The 20,197-nt window shown below is 52.0% G+C and overlaps 7 protein-coding genes across 9 annotated transcripts; 4 read left to right on the forward strand and 3 right to left on the reverse strand.

Annotated features, from left to right (window-relative positions):
- Positions 1 to 684: 684 nt before the first annotated feature.
- AAFC00_006942 (uncharacterized protein) lies at positions 685 to 3,463 on the forward strand (the record flags this gene model as incomplete). Its single annotated transcript, XM_069346972.1, has 3 exons — positions 685 to 691; positions 1,005 to 2,533; positions 2,600 to 3,463. 3 exons carry the CDS (start codon positions 685 to 687, stop codon positions 3,461 to 3,463), a joined length of 2,400 nt encoding a protein of 799 aa, XP_069199850.1.
- Positions 3,464 to 4,098: 635 nt separating this feature from the next.
- On the reverse strand, positions 4,099 to 5,776 carry AAFC00_006943 (uncharacterized protein; the record flags this gene model as incomplete). Its single annotated transcript, XM_069346973.1, has 5 exons — positions 4,099 to 4,144; positions 4,234 to 5,107; positions 5,181 to 5,343; positions 5,408 to 5,616; positions 5,710 to 5,776. The coding sequence occupies 5 exons, from the start codon at positions 5,774 to 5,776 to the stop codon at positions 4,099 to 4,101; spliced, it is 1,359 nt and encodes a 452-aa protein (XP_069199851.1).
- Positions 5,777 to 7,440: 1,664 nt separating this feature from the next.
- On the forward strand, positions 7,441 to 8,716 carry AAFC00_006944 (uncharacterized protein; the record flags this gene model as incomplete). Its single annotated transcript, XM_069346975.1, has 5 exons — positions 7,441 to 7,537; positions 8,060 to 8,175; positions 8,227 to 8,430; positions 8,482 to 8,530; positions 8,586 to 8,716. The coding sequence occupies 5 exons, from the start codon at positions 7,441 to 7,443 to the stop codon at positions 8,714 to 8,716; spliced, it is 597 nt and encodes a 198-aa protein (XP_069199852.1).
- Positions 8,717 to 9,385: 669 nt separating this feature from the next.
- Positions 9,386 to 10,188, reverse strand: AAFC00_006945 (uncharacterized protein; the record flags this gene model as incomplete). 2 transcript variants are annotated; one of them, XM_069346977.1, is made up of 3 exons in its annotated part: positions 9,386 to 9,572; positions 9,642 to 9,749; positions 9,998 to 10,188. In XM_069346977.1, 3 exons carry the CDS (start codon positions 10,186 to 10,188, stop codon positions 9,386 to 9,388), a joined length of 486 nt encoding a protein of 161 aa, XP_069199854.1. The 2 variants fall into 2 exon arrangements, with proteins under 2 accessions (XP_069199854.1, XP_069199853.1); XM_069346976.1 differs by having other exon boundaries at positions 9,998 to 10,020.
- A 1,197-nt stretch (positions 10,189 to 11,385) lies between these two features.
- Positions 11,386 to 14,178, reverse strand: AAFC00_006946 (uncharacterized protein; the record flags this gene model as incomplete). Its single annotated transcript, XM_069346978.1, has 1 exon — positions 11,386 to 14,178. The coding sequence occupies one exon, from the start codon at positions 14,176 to 14,178 to the stop codon at positions 11,386 to 11,388; it is 2,793 nt and encodes a 930-aa protein (XP_069199855.1).
- Positions 14,179 to 16,829: 2,651 nt separating this feature from the next.
- Positions 16,830 to 18,749, forward strand: AAFC00_006947 (uncharacterized protein; the record flags this gene model as incomplete). Its single annotated transcript, XM_069346979.1, has 5 exons — positions 16,830 to 17,012; positions 17,069 to 17,539; positions 17,601 to 17,927; positions 17,978 to 18,254; positions 18,307 to 18,749. The coding sequence occupies 5 exons, from the start codon at positions 16,830 to 16,832 to the stop codon at positions 18,747 to 18,749; spliced, it is 1,701 nt and encodes a 566-aa protein (XP_069199856.1).
- Positions 18,750 to 19,206: 457 nt separating this feature from the next.
- Positions 19,207 to 20,044, forward strand: AAFC00_006948 (uncharacterized protein; the record flags this gene model as incomplete). 2 transcript variants are annotated; one of them, XM_069346980.1, is made up of 2 exons in its annotated part: positions 19,207 to 19,557; positions 19,622 to 20,044. In XM_069346980.1, the coding sequence occupies 2 exons, from the start codon at positions 19,207 to 19,209 to the stop codon at positions 20,042 to 20,044; spliced, it is 774 nt and encodes a 257-aa protein (XP_069199857.1). The 2 variants fall into 2 exon arrangements, with proteins under 2 accessions (XP_069199857.1, XP_069199858.1); XM_069347850.1 differs by having other exon boundaries at positions 19,429 to 19,557.
- Between the last annotated feature and the right edge of the window lie 153 nt (positions 20,045 to 20,197).

Consider the following 20,197-nt stretch of genomic DNA (forward strand, 5'->3'; position numbering starts at 1 on the left):
ACAGTAGGTACTTAGACCGAAGCAAGGCATCGAGTAATTAGGTGTACCAAAAGTGGCACAAGAATCTGCACCTCAGTCGGATCTCATGACTTCTAATGCAGGTACAATGGCGATGCTTTGCTCAAACCAGAAAACCACGAGTGCTCCCTTCCACTAGTAAGATGCCAAACCCATATCTCCCCATTCTTTATGTCCAATTGCTCCAGACAAGCCGTGCCCACGTCATCAAGTCCTTGGAACGCGTATAGCAAGACCCCAAGGTTCCATTGCGTTGAAAATTGATGTTACGGACGCAAATCTCAGCGCCTTGCTAGATCCGGGTTTTGTTTTTCCAACCCTAGCGTGTCGGCGCTTTTGGATATCGATGCATATAACTCTGTAACCGCGCATTCGGGTGATTCGAAGTCTGCCCTATATCCTATACCCTACTGAGTTGTACCCTCCCTGCCCTTCCTTTCTTGCCCTCGGTGCCAGGTCCTTGAAGCGTCAAGGCAGAGCAGCAGTGTGTGACATCGCGTGCGCGCACTCCTTCTCTCCCACGTCCCCTCAAGCCACTTCTCACTCAGCCCTAGTTACTGTGATACAGTACGCAAACCCTGGGTTTAGGGTTATCACTGTCTCGTCTACTGACTATTGCGCGCTTACTCTCTGCGCGACGGAGAGATAGATAATAATTACGAGACCATGTCAGGTGAGTCTGCTGTTGGCACCCATGTCTTCTCAATTACCCTGACTTTCTTGCGACTCGACTCGATTCAAAAACACCCTCCTTTCCTTGCCTCCCCTTGTCTTGCTCCTGTTTGTGTTTTCCTTCCTTTTGCCTCACCCTTCTTTCGCCCTCCGCATCATCCAAGCCAGCCACGCGACGCCGCCCGTCTGGTCAACCAACAAAGCAGGCAAAGCAAGCACAAGCAATCCTTGGATCGCCAACGCTGCGCTGCACCTTAGCACTCGCATCTAAACTAGCTGCATCAGCATAGACTGAATCCCACCCGTGTTTTTAGGCCATGACTCGATCCACTCGCCCAACCTCAATTCGGCCGCCTCATACTCGGCTGCCCTTGGTGGACTGTCGACTACAGCGACACCAACTGGCCAACTGCGAGACAGTCCGTCACATCACTCATCCCAGTCAGCCACCAAGCGTCGGAGAGACGCGCCTGGCAGGGACGACGAGGCAGCCGGAGACAACGACGCGAAGCGCATCCGACGTGACGACTTCGATCACTCCAATGCTTCATCCGCTCACTTCACTCCTCCCTCCACTCTTTACGATGCCCAGCTGAACGCGCAACAAGCCTTTGTGAGCGCGACGAACAGCGAATCTTCCACTCCATATGCGCAGCAGTCTGTCTTCTCCAATGCACACGGCTCGCCTTTTCCACAGCACAACCTCGATCCTGCCATCCAGTCTTACCCTTCTCCGCTGCCGCCCTCTCAGCATTCCCAGCAACAGGATCAGCGCCAGGACCACAACCAGCAACAGCAGCAGCAGCAGCAGCAGCAGCAGCAGCAGCAACAACAACAGCAACACCAGCGGCAATTTGGAGAGACAGATGCCGCCTTTGATGCTTTTCCCTCCACCACGGACACGCAGCAGCAGTTCATGAATCCCTGGGGTATGCCACCGCAACAGCCTAATCGTCCCTACCAGGCTTCACCGGACCACTTCTACCATCAGAGTAGTGAGTGTGCACCCATGGCCAATCAACCTCACTATCCCGGCTCTCTCTCCGCTCAAGATTGGACACAGCCTTCGTATGGCTATACTGGCGGCACCGAGCATTGGAACTATCAGACCGACGAGCCCACCATCTATGGCGAGGATGCCACTCTACATCTGAAGATCCAGAGCATCCCTACCCTTGACAATCTGTCAACCCAAATCATCATGAATCTCGCCAAGGGTTCGCTGCCTGATATACTACTCCTCACCGCTGGCCGTAATTACGAAGAGAGTCAGGCGTACTTCACCCGAAGGACGCTCTTCGACCAGACTCGTAAAGTCTTCACCCGCGCTTCCGTCTTCATCGACCTCGATCCCGCAGCCCATCTGTTCACGGCCTCGCAGCAGGAAGTGATTCGCAAAGCCAACCGCGCCACCTTCATCTCTAGCATCCTCGAGGGTCACGACATAAGCTTCTACGATCTCGACGCCCGCTTTCTCGACACATTTGTGCCCGCGGGACAACGTCTTTCCACGTGGCAAGGCGCCATCTACCTCGAGCTCAAGACTCAGGCATACATTGCTGCGCTCATGAACAACGACGGTCCGGCCGACATTTTGCTCGACGAGCTCTTTCCGCACGACATAGAGCAGAGAATTCAAGCCCGACATCCAGACGCACCGAATATTGCGCCCAGCGAGCAGGACTTCCTCGATCGCGCGAGGGCTCGAAAGCAGTATCTTCTCCAAGAGCCTCCGTCCTACGAGTCTTTGAACACACTGCGTCACAAATACGGGTGGCAGGAGTTCTTGCGCGAGTTCGCTAGCAGCATCAACAGGAATGTCGAGTCCATTGTCAACAATCCGGTATGACAGTCTTCTGACAACGTGCGCATGCTTGTTGTAATGTGTATTTATTGACCATCTTCGCAGGCTCGGACACCGTCAAGTGCATCCTTTTCACCACAGGTCCCTCGCCTATCTCAATCACCAGCCACGCGACACCCCTATTACGGAGAGCACCTGACGCAACAGCGAGCTCAGTATATTGCGAATCAAGGCCTTGCTCCGTTGCCGCCACCTCCGCCACAGACACCCCAGGCACCTGCAAATAACCACCAGGTACAGAACTTGCGACAGCTGGACGAGCCAGGGAGCGTCTCCGCCACTCCTGACCCTGTAGAAGGCGAACCCCCAGCGCAGCCGAAAGGCAAGCCTGGCAAGGCAAACAAGAGCGGAAGCAGCACAGGCACACCGCGCCAGCCATGGAAACAAGAGGAAGAGGACGCGCTGCTGGCGGGCCTTTCCGAAGTCAACGGACCGCACTGGTCTCAGATCCTGAGTCTCTACGGACGCGGCGGCAGCATCAACGAGGTGCTCAAGGACCGAAACCAAATCCAACTAAAGGACAAAGCGCGCAATCTGAAGCTGTGGTACTTGAAAATGGGCAACGAGGTGCCGCAGTGCTTGCGCGGAGTGACGGGCGAGTTGCGCAAACGAGGAGGAGCCAGAGTCAGAGCAGCGCTCGGCCTCACAGACGACGACGACGAGGGCCCACCGAACAAGAAGAAAAAGGCCACCGCTGTGGGCGCGTCGCCGTTGTCCAAAGGCAAGGGAAACGGACAACCGAAAGCTGGACAAGCGACGGCACCACAAGAAGGCGGAGACGGCGAGGGATCTAATGCAGCGGCGGCGGCGGCGGCCGCCGCGGTGGCTGCCGCAGCAACAGCAGCAGCTGCGAACGCGACTAGTTCAGCGCCTGACCCGGCGATCGATCCAATGTTGAGTAACGAGTAAAGAAAGGAAGAAAAAGAAAACGACGAAGGGGAGAGATCAGGAACGAAACAAAGACGAAACAAGAGAGAAAGAGATGCAGGCGAAGGCATATCATACATACGATTGCAATGACCGAAGTTAATTAATGGACTGAACCCCCCAGTTTCCATCTGACCGCTTACCTTCTCTCATTCCCCCCAAAGCCAGAGGGAAAAGCTAAAGAGGGAGAGGAGACAGGCTGGGGGTTCGTTCTTGTCACTATTATCAATAATTCCTTGTACAGCTTGTGAGAGAGCGAAGAACAAAAGTCGGGCAAAAGGCAAGGCTAAGAGAACAAAAAGACTCCGGAGTACATAATACAAGATCCAAGAAAGATCAGAATTCGCATGTGCACATGTCACATGCAGGTGTCGTGTCCGCTTTACTTCCATATTAGATGATTGTAGTGATTGTTGTGAAAGAGTTTTGATTATCAACTAAAAATCCCATCTAGCATACACAGAAGAAGATGATAAGATCAAAACCCGGAAGAAAATGATTGCCTTTCTCTCGCTTCCCTCCCTCAAGAACCATCTTCCCTTTCACACGGCGCCTGGTCTGAAAAGATAACTAAGTTTGCATCTCGCATTGCGTTACATTGCATGTAAATCAATCAATCAGAGGGCGGAGAAGAACGTGCTCATCACTACTGGTAGCATGGCTCTGTTTTGGCTGTTAGAAATTTCCTTCTCGATAAGACGGGAAAGAGGGTCATGATGGAAAGACGGAAGATAAAGGAAGAAAAAACATACCCGACTGCCAGGCTGGCTGCGATTCCAAGAGTGGCTCTTCGTTTGATCTTTTCCTTGCGCAACTCCGTCTCGGTGCGGCGCAGCCTCTTGTTCGGCTGGTCCTCCGCCGGCCGCGAGCTGGTGGTGGCCGCGGCGGCGGCGGCGTCATTCGTCGAGGCAGCGGCCGCCGAGTCGTCTGAATCGTCCTCGAGCATCTCCAGGGCCTTTCGCTTCTTGCCTGCTGCGCGACCGGCCGTCAGCCTGTTGGCTTCGGCGATGGCGGCTTTGGCCTGGTCGAGGTAGGCTTGCGGGTCCGTGGGAAAGTCGAGCTGCGGGTGCGAGGGAGGGGTCTCGATGGTGAGACGGGTGGTTGTCAAAGGCTCTTGGCCGTCGACGGCTTCTTCGGTCGTGGTCTTGACGTCGATCTTGACGACTTCGCCGATGCCGGAATCGGCTGGGTTGATGATGCCGCCCGGCGTGGTTATCGCAATGGCATCGCCATTGATTGACTCTGGCTCCACGGAATCTTCGGCCGGCTGTGACGATTCTCGTGCGCTTTCCATCGAGGTCGCGAGGATGCTGGAGGTGGTGGAGGTGCCGGCTGCTGGACGAGTGCGGCGGGCGCGCTTGGGCGTGGCAATCTTGCGGGGGGCTGGGGCAAGCGGCATGGATTTCGTCGGTGAGGCTGAGCGCAGACTTCGCTTGCGCGTCGACATGGCCTCGACCGGAGGAAGCAGTGATGGTGGATCGGGAGAGGCAGCGACTCGCGAGGTGTTGAAACGGGGAGGAGTGGAGATTCTCTTGCTGGGATCGTGGGTCCCCTTTGGAATAGGCGAAGGGTCAAGGAGGGCATCTATCCAGGCACGCATGTCGTATTCGTCGGCGAGCTCAAGGGCTGTGTGGCGAGAGTATGGTGTCAGAAGATGGTGACAAGAAAGCGAATGGAGGAGGTGAAAGTGAAGACTTACCAGACTCGGGAGAAATCCACACGTTGCCGGCGACCTCTTCCTCGCCCGTCTGGGGAAGAGACTTGATGTATTTCTTCTCCATCTCTTCCTGCTCTGTCGAGGCCCAGGGAAAGGCGGCCTTGAACATACCGGTGGCGCTGATGAATCCGTCACTTGAGCGCCTCTGGACGGAAGGAGTGGTCAGTCAATGCTCGATATCGCCGTCTCGCTCTCCGCCTTTTTCTCACCATCAGGAAATATGACTCGGGATAGCTGTGATTCCGCTGGATGGTGAAGATGCCGCTGCCCTGGAGATCTTTCGGCAAGGGCACGCGCAAGTGGGCGTAGTCGAACATGCCGAGATTGTCGGGTTTGGTGGCATTGGAGGTTCCGATCTGGCCGGGCTTGACGCTGAGTTCTGTCTGACCCAATCGACGTCTCTCGATCAGGAGGTTCACTGGCAAAGCTCGTCAGTCTCGACGTTGTCTCTTTCGTCCCTCTTTTCGTCCTTCTCTCACAGGTGCGCCGAGTCTGAGGCGGGCGAGCTCACTTTGTGGAGTATGCTTGGGCGCGACAAGCGGATTGCGCCTCTCGGGCAGCGAGCGTGGCGTCGTCATTCTTCCTGCTCTTGCTATTTCTCTGTTGGTTGTCTGTACAATCGCGCGCGATACGTCCAAGCGAGTCGCGTCTGGTTCGGTGTGGCCGCAGTGATTAGAGTATGCGAGGGCGCGTCGCGTAATGACACGAGGAAATCAATGGTCTGGGGAGCGAAACACTGCTGCTCCGGACAGATGAGAATAACTTGGGTCTGTGGGGTGTGGACAACGCGTTGGTGGGAGAATTCTGGAAGGACAATGGAAGGAAGAGCAAGAGTAGAAAAAGGGTAAAGGTATAGATGAACAGATGGACAGACAGACGACGACGGAGAGGCGCGATTTACTGTTCCTTCCGTTGCAGATGTGGATGTGACCGAAGCCAAGCTTTGGCCGGTGCGCGATCGACTCTCTCCCTCACTCTCTCGTTCTCTCTCACACTTGTTCCATTACCTATCCACATTCCACTGTACCTTACCTCACTTCACCTTCTTCTTACTCACTCACAATGCGCTGAACGCTACTTACCGTAGCTTGTACTCACCTGGGACTTGATCTCATCATAGCCAAGACAGAATTACGCAAATAGTGAACATTGATACAGCAGTCCCTTAGGCAGGTATATGATAGTATCTACCGTGCCCCTGCCCTACTACTGCTCTGTCTCTCTCTCACGATCATCGTGCACATGACTGCTTCCATCGCCCTATCCTACAGTACCTTGCGCAATGCCTGATATTGGATTGTGCTCACCGTGCCTGTACCGCGAAAGAACTCCTTACTACTACAAGAACAGAGTAGGGCCGGCACCTCCTCCACACCGAGCAACGGGCTGCCCGTCCCCCACCCATTGCTCGGCTCTCGAAGCGGGGCTCGCTGCATTGTGATGCACTGCTGCTGTCATGTCATGTACAAGTGCTGTGCCTCGCCACTCTGTGCTGCATGTAAGCCTCAATAATGAGGGTGACCCTGTGGGCATCTCTTCCGATCGACCTACTTGTACTGTACCTTGTGCTATTAAACGTCCACAATGTTATGTAGTGCTGCATCGCTATCAGATTGCGGAAACTGACCATTCTCGCACATGTCTCAGCTAGAACCACCAGCTGGGGTTATGGCTCTCTGTTCACCAAAAGGCCCAATTCTAGCACCATAGACTAGGTTCGGCGCAAGCACAGCTGCTCTTCTACAAGTATCTGTCTAGTATATTATCCCTCGACAGCCTTATTCCCCTCAGTCTCACTCCATCCACCTCTCGTCGACCAACGTCGAGGGGGAACTTCTGGGCCACGTGCAGTCGTTTCCCTCGATCGATCGATATCAGTGCGTTTCGGCCACTCCTATTTCCATACTCCACTTGTAGCACAGTACTTCGTATCAACACTGCACTTGTACCACTCCCGTGTTATTATCTGCGACGTGATGCACAATTTAATGCAACGAGCACGGACCTCGCCCACCGCCCCTGGCGGTGAGGACTGCCTCACTACTCTGTCTGCCATTGCGCTATCTTCACAGACCACACACACACACACACACACACACACACAAACACAAACACACGACAGACATCTCTTGAATAGGTGCCTGTCGTTCTGATTCTTTGCCTCTTCTTGCTCCACACCGTCTTCCGTACTCGCTTGCACACCAGAATCCTTTTGTTCCTGTCCCGATAGCACACACACATCATGTCTGCCGATCACCATGATGACGAGCTCGTCCCTGAGCAGACCGAGGGGTTCAAGGTTGGAGAGAAGAAGACCATCGACGAGTACCAGCAATTGGGTAAGCTGCCATTCTCTCTGATTTCTAGTTGTTGCTTGTACATGATTTGTCTGTCGACCTTGACTTCTCGCTTCTATTATTCTGGCCCAACCCCACCATCCGCTTGCCAAATACGAGAGAGAGAGCGTAGCTTCGAGACACCCTCGAGGGGCCTTGTGTTGTGTCTCGCGATAAGGGATGCTAAGGGATGCTGGCTACTCGCAATGCACGTGCACCACATCTCTCTATCATCAGATCCGCTTGGCGGAAGTGTGGTCATCCTCTAGAAACATGCTAGAATGTCCTTGACTATCAGGGCATTATGCATTGTTTCTTGGCCGTGGATTTTGATCTACCACCACTTCCAGAGTCACAATCTAGATGCTTTATCATGCTTCGTTGTGCAGATCTATACCACCGTGTATCAGTAGCATGCTGGACCATCTGGGATACATCTACTATTCTCCATCATGCAAACATGGCCCTGCTATCATAGTGACTTACGCACCCATTCATGTTCACAAGCTGACCGTCAATGAACAGACCAGAATGACGAGAGTCTACGAAAGTGGAAAGAGTCTTTGGGAATCGGCTCGGGATCCACCATCAGCGATCCCAACGACCCGAGGAAGGTCATCATCTTCTCTCTCGGTCTTGAGGTACGTCTGAGTCCAGTGATCAGAAGTTCCTAATGCTAATCCCCAAACCAGATTGAAGGACGATCAGATGTCATCATCGATCTGACGACTCCCAACTCCCTTGAAGAACTCAAGTCCAAGCCCTTCACCATCAAGGAGGGCGCAACCTTCCGCATGAAGGCTCGCTTCAGAGTCCAGCATCAGATTCTTTCGGGTCTCAAGTACGTGCAGGTTGTCAAGCGCATGGGCGTCAGCAACAAGATGCAGGAGATGATTGTAAGTCCAAACAGCAGCAGTGCCATGACTTCTACTAATGCCTCGATCTAGGGCTCCTACTCCCCAAACACATCAGATAAGCCTGAGTACGAAAAGAAGTGTAGGTCAAACTGCCACCCGTCTCATTGATCGTGTTATTGACAAGAACTCAACAGTCGAGTCCGAGACTGCACCCACTGGCATGCTCGCTCGTGGTCACTACACTGCCGTGTCCAAGTTCATCGATGATGACAACGTCACTCACCTCAAGTTCGAGTGGGCCTTCGACATCAAGAAGGACTGGTAAAGTGTCAATTACAGCAAAATCTAAACCTAGCACGAAAAAACACAACAAATTCATGACATGATTCATTTTCAAACATCACGGCCGCATCCACCACTACCTTTATGCACTGCCGTTTACTGCACCGACCATGTTACTCATGTCCCCTCTCACCTTTCTCATCCTCTTCATTCTCATCTCTCTCCTCGGCAACAAATCAGTTCGAGATCTTTCGCGAAAACATGTTTCGTTTCTTTCTCTCGATCAAAGTGTGTAGAAACCTTGCTACTTTCCGCTGGCGATAGTTTACGGTGCGCAGACAATTCGAGCGATGAAGAGAAAACACACGACAAGAAATATAGATTACCTGAATGGTAGATATCGTGATCTTCGTTTTTTGATCGTTCTTCCATTTGAGTTGGCGAGAGACAGTGATGTTGCTACCGGGCATAGCTTCTCGAGTATCAGTGTGCAGAAGGCGGACTTCTTCAGTCTCCACTACGAGAGAATTTGACACGGTCGCATGTAGAAGTGTAAGATAAAAAACATGTCGTTGTGGATTTGCTCTTTCATTCTACTATGGCATGAACGGAACGGGGAGATTCATTCTCCCGAGAGAACCAACGCTAATCCAGACCGCATCCATCCTTCGTCCTTCATTCTTTCATATTTCCATTTTGCTCTGAAAGAAATCTAAAGGTTCTGCTGAATAGCAGCCTCGAGAGCCTTGGGGTTGGCACCGACAATCTCGCCGACCTTCTCGCCGTTCTTGAACAGGATGAAAGTGGGCATGGCGCGAATGGCAAGCTCTTGGGCGACGTCAGGGACCTCGTCGACGTCGATCTTGTAGAAGCGGGCGTTGGGGTAGACGTCGGAGAACCTTGTTGTTGTTAGTCTTTTCTTGGGACTCGGTTTGAAGAGGGATGATGAGAGAGGAAAGAAAACGTACTTGACGACTTGAGGAGCAATGACCTTGCAGGGTCCGCACCAGGTTGCGAAGCAGTCGAGGACCATCAGAGAGTCCTTCTCCGAGAGGGCGGTGTCGAAGTCGCCCTTGCTGTGAAAGGAACTCAAGTCAGCGTTTCATTTCTTGTCTGTTATGTGATCCGCCCGGTCGTGGTTGCTGCTTGACTGATTGGTTGTGCTCCTCTTCTTCTTGCCCCTCCTTCCGCCTCTCTGTCTATGCTACCCCTCCGACAGAAACACAACCGTCATTGACCCACCCCCAAATGCCCCGGCACATTCGCGCGCATACCCTCTTTGTAGAATCACAACTACGAGAGAGAAAAAAAAGGCGCAACTTACTTCTGAAGGTTGTGAACACCCATTGCAGCGGCTGTGTTTGAAAAGTGACGAGAGACGGCGGCGGAGTTGTTTGCGAAGAAGAGGGGCTGATAAAGCGGTTGTCGCTGCTGTCGTAGTCCTGCTGATCTAAGAACCGAAGTCGATGTGTGGTTAAATATGCTTCTTCTGCAAAGTCCTGCGGCAAGGGACATAAGGGTGTTTGTGTTTTATATGTATGTATGGATGGTAAGTGGACTAAGGTTGAGTAATGTGGCGGGCTTTCTACAAGGGAAGAGAGAGGTTGACGCCTTATGCACGACGCCAATCATCCAATCCAAAAGCAAGGTCCCTCTTTTTTTTGCTTACCTGAGCAGTTTAACAACCTGAACAGCACAAAGCCACCCCTCCGAAGCCGAGCCTTTTTTTGTCACCTCCGGCTGCGGCGAGCACATCATCGCCGCCGCGTGCGGGCAGGCTTGCTTATCAAATGCTACCTGTACTAAGGTTACTCTACAGCATTTATTGCATGTGATATATATTCATCATCATGATTGATCATGTCCGGGAGAGACAACAGCACTCACCGGCTCTATATTGTCATCCAGCATGCCATGCCATGCTTGATCATCGCAGATTAGTGATGAGGCGGCGTGGTCGTGCATGTCTTATGCGGCCGCATCATGCCTCGACCGAATCCCTTTCGCTCTGTGTCGCTGTCTTGCGCTCGTTCACGTCCCACTACTACACCCTCAGACAACTGTAATCCGCCGCCACTTTCGTCGTTTGTTCCGATGCATGTGAAGGTGTTCCGCAAGTACAGCACGGTATAGCACAGTAATAACATACAGTAATCTATCTGACAATATCAGAAATCATATTGTCAACTATGAAATCGTACATCAGATCTGCCCTCTCGGCCAATACCTTACTTGTATGGACTTTTGCCAATCAGCAGTGACAAAACCTTGTCATTTTTCCTGTTGTCCTATTGACATGATCACTGCACATGCAGCTGTCAATCCCCAAAGTGGAATTTGCTCTGAGCAAATCGAACATTCGATGTTGTGAATACATTTTTTCCTGCCTCCAATCCCCCATCTCCTTGACCTCCTCCAAATTAGCGTTTACTCGCTCTCTGCCGACGAATGGGTATCAAACTATATAGATTCATGACGAGGTTTTTTGACAAAAAGAAATCTTCGTGGAAGAAAGAAAAAAATAAAGCAAAAACAAAGATAACGTTAGTCTCATGACAAATGACACTTGAAGATGCCTCGACATGATCCATGGTAGGCGTAAAAAATCAACAAAGGAGACGATATAGGTAATGAGCGACAAGATGTGGAGTGTGCAACCGGACATGTCAGTATATCTGCACCTAGCCAGGACAGATCTGTCCATCACTGAGATTAGGATCGATCACTGAACCCCGATTGCTGCAGAGCAGGTGATCCAGACGCGTGGCTGGTTCTCCTGCTTCCACTTCTGCTTATATTTAACAACCTAGCGCTGCCAGCGCTCATCGACTTTGCGTGACCGAACCCGTGACCGTAGCTGACACTGGTAGCTTTCTGTAAAGTGCCTTGCTCCACCGGAGATTGATTCGAAGAGTCTTCGCTACTCGTCCGGGATGCAGCTGTAAGAGGGCCAGCCGCATATTCAGCAACTAAACCCTCACGCGACTTGTGTCGTGGCTCGCTGTGTACAACCGTTGGGCGACGATGCGCGGTTCCATGTCTCATGGGTGTTCCGTCATTGGGCATGACAACCTCTGTCAAGCTTTCTCTGCCGGCTGGGTCTGGAGTTGAGTGTGTCTCAGCAGATGTCCTACGACTCACGGCATCAGGCGTGAGCGAAGCGAAAAACTCATGATCAGGTACAGGCAATCGCTCGTAGCTGCCAGTAAAGTCTCCTGTCGACCTAGCTGCAGAAACTCCAGATCCAGCACTGTCTCGCTGTAGGCGCCGCGTCGACAACCGCTGAGGGCGCCCACTGATCCAAGACCCTTCCGAGTCGACGGATGCTAGAGATTGTGACAAGGGTAATTCGGGTTCATGGCTATCGAGGCTATCGAGAACGACAGGCGAGTCTGTTCGACCAGTGTGCGGAATGTCGGCCGGCACACTAGGCGAAGCAGACTCTGTGCGCTGCGTAGGACGTTTACCCCGTCGAGCGGCCGCGGCATTGGCGGCAGCAATAGTCAATTCGGGCGACTGCACCCTAGAATCAGGTGGGGAGATGGGCGCGTCCGGGAGATCCTCATGAAACCTACTCTGGGTCCTAGTTGGTACACCTGAGCGGCGTCCAGTCTGTTGTATTAGGTGTGCGGGGATTGCTTGACGAGACATGGACTCCCTAGACACATTGGCGAACGAGCTTTCCGATGGAGTCGATCTGCCTGCGTTATCGACAGAGACGCGGCTTGTGCTTGGGCCCCGTCGGAAGATTGCAGCCCATGTAGAAGGACGACGAGGGCTTCCTTCAGACGGTCGGCGCTGTTCAGGTCGTTGCGGCGCTCTTGAGATGCTGGGAGTACGTTGCGTTTGCAGATCGGACAATTCAGATAGGCTTCCGGCAGCTATGGGATTCGCAAACGGTGATCTTGGTGGAGAAAGAGGCTCATGCGAAGGCTGCTTAGTTTGGGCCAGATCAAGTACAGGCTCCTCAAGCGGTGTCGGAAGAGGTGACCAGTCGTCACTCTGTTGACGTCCCGGATCTGCGAATGGACCGGCACTCGACTCGACATCATCGAACGGATTCTGCGGTATATCTTGCTGGGCAGGATACTTTAGATAAGTTCCCTTTCTGGACGGGCTTCCCTCAACATCTCGACCATGTGTCATGTCTGCTTCCGCTGGCGGTGGTGTCAGAAGTCCAGCAGCGACATCTCTGTCCTGCTCAGGCCCTTGTTGGCGGAAAGCAGGATGAATGGCGGTAGGCACAGAACGCTCGATCAGCTTACGTTCCACTTCCCGAGCCCTCTCCGCCTCCGCTTCATCATTCCTCTTGGGCTCAATTTCCACCCTCTTTTCTTGGTCACGAACATCAGCCCCTTGTCTGTCTTCCTCAGTACGCTGGCTTTCGCTTGCCACCCTCTTCCTTAGTTTACGTTCGAGGCGATCGCGCTGCTCGACCTCCTTCCTTTCCTTTCTGCGTGCATCTCTCTCCAGTAAAGTACGCAGATCGGTAGAGTCCAGTTCGTCCGCGAGATCTGCAATCTTGCGGTGATCCTTTCGTGACGATCCTTGAGCGATGGCAGGCAGTCGACCCCTTTTCGACTCTTTCCTCGGCGTCTCTGAATTGCTGTTCGGCTGCGTACTGAAACTGGGCAAGGAGAGGCGGACCGTGGGCCTGGGACTGAGAACATTGATGCCGCTTACCTGCCAGCCACGCTGCTCAGACCTGGCGGACATGGATGACGGTACGGAGATGGGAAGGGACACATTGGAGCCGCGGTGGTCGTCAGGGCGTGCTTTGGAAGACAGCGTCCTTCGTGCTTTTTTGCTGTCCCTTCGCAGTAAGTCATTCGTCATTCCGGCGGGTCTCTTTGAAATCTGCAATGGAGAATCCAATGAACGAATGTAATCCTCCCTCGAAGCTAGCTGTTCCGAATGTCTGTGAGACGGCTTCCTCTGCGAATCAACGGCGTGCATACTTCGGCCCAGACCGTTAGTTCTCGATGAATATGGTTCCTGAGTGGATCTAGGTGAGCCAGAATCCAGGTTATAGGGAATGAGAAAGTCGTGGTGCTTCACCGGCCGCAGGTGTGGACTTGACTCGAACTGGCGTATACCGGGTAGAGCGGTGATGTCTTGCACGCTGGTTTGACGGACAGGCCGACCCACCGGACTCTCTCGGTTTGGAGTGAGGGGAGTTGCCGTCGATGTCGCCTCGATCGATGGTAGAGTCTCATCGACATTACGGGTAGCGAATGACCGTGGAGTATCTGTGACGGTGACAGGGAAATCGTCGGCGCCAGGGCCAGAGCCAGTGCCAGTGCCAGTGTCAGGGCCGGCCGCGAGCTTGCGTTTGCGCATACTCTCGCGCCTGCCTGAAGGCCGTGGTGGGGATTGTGTCGGTGCTGCCATGTGCCGACGGGGCTCTGAAACAGTCGACTTTTCATTGCTGACATGGGTTGTTCCGACGGCTTGTGTGTTGCTGCTGGTTCGCCTCTTCTTCCTCCCAAATGGCCACAATGGCATACTGATCATGGAAGAGCGTCCTGCCTTCCTTCGACCCACTCAGAATGTGTCAGATATCGAGAATGCATATGACTGAAGAAGAGATTGAGTAGTTGACAAGAGATGTCGCAATATTTTAGTCGGGAGCAGGGAACACGTCGTCCGGAAATTGCACCACGCCTGTGTGGCGTCGTCGTCGATGACTTGTACGGGGGGTGACGGGTCGTATGGTTACAGTGCGGTCCTTGCGCCACCTTTGAACGAGGGTGCGATGACTCAAGTGCTAAGGAACTGTGGAGAAAGGGACCAAGAGACGGAGAAGAGAGAAAAAAGGGAAGCGTGATGTCAGAATGGGTGTAGTAGTACTGTGATACCTTTCAGCTGGTTGGCCTGATGCTGTCGCCAACTTGGTTGCTGCAAGAGGCTGTAGGTAGGCTAGGAAGCACTGCCAAATAACAAACGCACTGACGACAGAAAAGCGCGCGCACGAGATGATAATAATGATGCGAGCGAAGGAGCGTGATCCGTTTTGAGCCAGATATTGCAGGTCCCAGTGACGGCAGGTTCAGATGGAGCTAATGAAGCGAACCACAAAGGGAACGACGTACAAGTAGCAGGGGGATACAAGCACCAAAGACGAGGACTGAGCCAGTATGCGAGGGAGCGACAGTGGAATTGGCTTGGACTAACACAATGTGGCGCTGCTTGGTCATTTAGCGGATCAAGGTCTAGACGAGAGTCAAATCTCTGATCTTAGCACTTTCTCGGAGCTGCAACCATCGTTGCCCAATTCCCTTTTTCCCAGCTATAATACATCATAGTTCCAATGCGCGCAAAGCAAACAAGCAAACAAAAAGAGAACTTCATGCAAATGGGCGATTTATAGAGGTGATCTATTCACCGGTGAACACTTGACGTGTTGGACGGTCATGAGGTAGACAGACACAGACACAGACGCTGAACATGCGTTTGCTAAGCTACGATTTGTCTCTCCAATCTCATCGCTTACTCCGATTCAGTGTAATTCGTCGCGGCCAACCCATAGCATCGTCACAACAGACCCCTATGATCGCCGACTACCTCTGATCAGCGGTGGTCCAAAGCATGTGCATCCACGACCACTGCACCTTTGTTGGCTAGCGTGAGCACTACTGCCGATAAATGATTTCACCCACGCGACCTGCAGGTCACATTTCGCAACGTGTAATATCCGTCACATTTTGCTCTCGTGGTACACACAGCAATAGCACTGTCACGGTACTAAGTGTGAAGAGATTAGAGAGTAATGAGACGCGTCGCTCTTTGTGAAATCATTCAACGGCTAGCGACACACCCCAGATATTGTTTTGCTTCGCTACCCTTTGAGCCCTTCAAGCCGAAGTCTATTGGTAACCTTTGACCTGGAGGCTTGCGCCATTGCAGCTATGCTTATCGTAACTTCGCGCCGTTATGGGCATGCCGTACAGCTCCCCGCCATGTAATTGACCTACTTTGGCGTGTGCCTCGTATGAAAGGTGGCATTGTTCCTGATACACTTTCATGGCCAGACTTCATCCAGCCTTATGCAAGGGAAAAGATCTCGTCGAGCTGGCCCAATCGACGTTCGTAATTGCTTTGGATCCACAATTGTGCATCAGCCATGTGCAATGGGGGCAGTCCCACGCGAGTTCGAGTCAGTCGTTGAAACGGACAATTCATCATGGTTCAGTATACTGTATATATTTTAGCGCAGGCACGCAGCACACTACCGCTCGTTGTTTATGGATAGATTAATATTTTGCACGTGTCGCTTCATCAATTTCCGCTGTGCAAATATTTGACGAGCTCATCCCGAAACCTCGGGTCTGAAAAGGCTGTAGATCATTCGTGTCAAGGCCATACTCTAGCCACACCATCTAAGCATGTGGTCGGCGCCATGGAGCTACGAGGCATTGGTCGGATGCAGAACACAGCATTATACACATACGATGCCCCTGCTCCATAACACAGCGCCCAGTGCGCCGTTGGCAGCGTGCAGCAATGTGCTGCATGCAGTGTCCGCATTAAATGTAGACCAGAATAGTAGAGTTTGCAGCGCGCTCGTCTCTGCGTTGCAGTAGTAAAGTAAGATACGTTGGCCTTGGTGAAGGGCCATTTCATTCGAGCTGCGCTGTCAAGTGTAAAGTACCTCGAGCAGATACGCAAGTTTGGTCAGAGTATTGCACGAAGAGAATAGCATATCATGGGTGATCATCTCAGGTGAAACAATACTCTACAGCAAAGTCGTTCGCGTTGATGGAATAGCACTAGCATTAATGTCATGGTCAGTACCTTTACTATAGCCATGTCTTCACAGAGCGTAGAGATTGCATCAAGGATGTTTCCTCATATTGTGGTTACCTGAAATTCATTCTCTGGCGAACAAGTCAACTAACAATGCCTGGGATCCACCGCTTTTGCCAAGACACCTACCGTCCTCAAATAGGAAGGTCTGATACGATCTCAGATCCAGGTCAAAAGCCTCTGCCTTTGACGCCTCTACCGCATATAATCATGTAGTCATCGTTGGTACTGTAAATATTCACCCACAAGGTGTTGCCTAGTGTGCTTCGGGATTGACCTCGCATTCTTTTCGATTCTTTCCATCTTTTGGGCTTTTATCGTGCCTTATTCTAACTTGACTGCTTCGAAAGATGAGTCGAGAGCGAGAAGGAAGTCTAGTGATTGAGACCGAACAGGGTCGGTCTTCAGACCCTCTGACTTCACCATTGGGACCTGATGAACATGTGCCTCTGGAGGCTCTCGAACAAGAGCCGATCCAAGATATACCACAACGCAGCAAGTTAAGACTTGTTGCTGTTCTTGTGGCCCTTAATGTAAGTAGCATTGACGACTACTGCCACGCTCATGTGGGTCTACTCACCACTTTTAGCTTGCCCTATTCGTAGCAGCATTAGACCAGACAATTACTGCAACAGCCATTCCCACCATCAGTGCTCAGCTTCACTCTGCCTCGGGATACACTTGGATCGGAGGAGCTTACTTATTGGCAAATGCAGCGGCTTCCCCCATCCTGGCTAAATTGTCTGACATTTGGGGGAGGAAACCCATGCTTCTCTTAGCTGTAGCATGGTTCTTTGTCAGCTCTATCATCTGTGCCACTGCTAAGGACATGGCCACATTGATTGCCGGACGAGCTCTCCAGGGAATTGCTGGTGGAGGTCTGATACAGTTGACCAATATCACGATATCGGACTTGTTCTCGGTAAGAGAGCGTAGCTTATACCTAGGTCTTCTTGAATTCATCTGGGCTCTTTCTGGCGGCGTAGGTCCCATCATTGGAGGTGCCTTCACTGAATTCGTATCATGGCGCTGGATCTTCTGGGTCAACCTCCCGTTGCAGGTACTGTGATCATGTTGAACTAGAATTGACTCTGCCTCTTACTAACAGCTGTATTCGTCAGGGAATGACGTTCGCTCTTCTCTTCATCTGCCTGGACGTTCATAATCCAAGAACAAGAGCTTTCGATGGTGTTAAAGCCATCGATTGGCTGGGAACTTTTTCTATCCTTGGCTTGACACTTATGCTCCTCCTCGGACTCGATTTCGGAGGTGTCATCTTCCCATGGAACTCGCCCAAGGTTATCTGTCTGATAGTATTCGGTTGTTTGATGAGTGTCTTCTTCGTTGTGAGCGAGAGAAGATTTGCCCGCTACCCTTTGATGCCCATGAGAATATTCCGTAACGTGTCCAATGCGGCATGCCTTCTTGTCGTCTTCTGCCACGGCTTCGTAAGATTCAATGTATGACGATGACGGGCTGATCACTGACTGTTCGCTAGGTCTTTATCGCGGGCGAGTACTACCTTCCTCTTTACTTCCAATCCGTGATGCAAGCTTCGCCATTGCATTCAGGTTTGTACATATTACCCCTTACAGTAACAGAGGCTCTTGGAGGCATTTTCTGTGCTTTCACAATTCATCGGACTGGACGGTATCAAGAGCTTATCTGGGCAGGCCTTGTACTTCTGGTGATTGGAAATGGTCTCTATCTCATGATAGATGAAAACTCATCCCTTGGAATGGTACTTGGCTTTGAGGTGGTCGCCGGAGTAGGAGGTATGTTGATGTTGTTTTTTCTTGCAGGAACGTTTCAGCTTACGATGGATAGCTGGACTCCTTTTCGAGCCACCCATGATAGCTCTACACGCATCTGTCAAGCAAGAAGATGTCGCAACAGCCACATCGACTTTCGGATTCGTAAGAAATCTTGCCACTGCCATGTCAATCGTGATAGCTGGTGTTGTGGTACAGAACGGCATGGCCTCGCAAAAGCCTCGATTGGTAGATGCAGGCTTATCAACGAGTCTCATTGAGGACTTCACCGGAGGTGATGCATCCGCCAACGTCGAGATTATCAAGACAATCACCGACCCGCTCCAGCAACAGGCCGTGAAGGCGGCATTTGCACACAGTCTACGAGATATGTGGATACTAATGACGGCTGTTGCAGGCGTAGGAATTGTGATGAGCATCTTTATTGCGAGGAAGCACTTGAGTCAGGAGCACGTGGAGACGAAGACAGGACTCAAGGAAAAGGATACATCAATCTAAATGGTCGTCCATGAGAGACAGTCCTAAATTGGATGGCGGTTCGGAAGGTGACACAGCGGCCTGGCGGATCCTCGAAAAGAGATGCAACCTCATCGACCGATCGAATCCTGACGACATTACATAGCCATAGAAATCGCTCCGTCTGTCAGCCACGGTACCTTGCAATATATTTATTCTTGGCTGCAGACACTTATGTGGTACAAATATAGGACTGCGCTGCGATGCATGTTTGCAGAAGAGGCGTGCTAGATGGGGTAACTTCGGCATGGTCCGCAACATGAGGTTGTCGACCACCTTTCTGAGCCGCGACCCTAAGGCTGCGTCCATTGCGGGCCACGCCAAGACATAACAGTTACTGAGGTATACGATCAACTGTTGTTCTACTCCATCATATATCTCTTACTGCTAAGGGGATCATCAATCTGCGCACAGTGCACCTTTCATTGAACCAGGCGACATGGCTGACAACCATGAAACCGAGCATGCGCTCGCGTCAAGCGAACAGGACGTGAAAGTGGAGGCTACGCAAGATGATGCTCCAGCATCAACTGAGGCCAATGAAATGAATACAGCCGAGGACGTCCATGATACTGTGAAGAAAGACGACGAGGATAAGGACCCGGAAGTCAACGATGCTGTTGTTGATGATGTCGATGAGGATGCTTCTGCGCCCCAAGGAATGAACCTAGATGGCGCCAACGATATGATGCCAGATCAAGAAGTGCCAACATTAGAGACACGTTTGCCAGCAAAGAAAGATGTTGCTTTGCGCGACTTCTTGAGTAAAATGGACGACTATGCGCCGATTGTATGCTGCTCCTGTCCAGATTTAGTGATGGTGTAGGAGCTTCAGACACTAACACCAGATCCAGATACCAGACGCAGTCACCAACTACTATCTCACCTTGGCAGGCCTACCACCGCCACCGCAGACATCACCACATCTAGCGCGAATGCTCGCATTGGCGACGCAAAAGTTCATCGCAGACATCGCTGCTGATGCCTATCAATATTCTCGCATCCGTTCGACCAACACGACGTCCAACAATCCCCTCACTGGACTCGGTGGTGCAGCTGGATTTGGCATGATGCCAACGACGGGGGGAGACGAGGGCGCTGGCAAAGGAAAGGGTAAAGACGCCTCAAAAGGAGCGCAACTTGGCGGACCGAGACCAGGATATGGTGGCGGTGGCGGAGGTGCATCCGGTGGACGTACGGTCTTGACCATGGAAGATCTGGGCATGGCTGTTGGCGAATATGGTGTGAACGTCAAGCGAGGGGAGTTCTATCGGTAGAAAATTGGTTAAGAGGAATACCCTGGTGCACACGGCGTTCTATGGTGGTTCTGCGGTGGTGGCAATGACATGATGGCCGGCGAGCTGTCCTTCTGGCGTTGGGGTTTTGCGGATAGAACGAAGAGAGAATCACGACAATACATACTACCGAGA

This window comes from Neodothiora populina, assembly GCF_041146345.1.
Source record: "Neodothiora populina strain CPC 39397 chromosome Unknown canker_contig_8, whole genome shotgun sequence".
Taxonomy (NCBI): domain Eukaryota; kingdom Fungi; phylum Ascomycota; class Dothideomycetes; order Dothideales; family Dothioraceae; genus Neodothiora; species Neodothiora populina.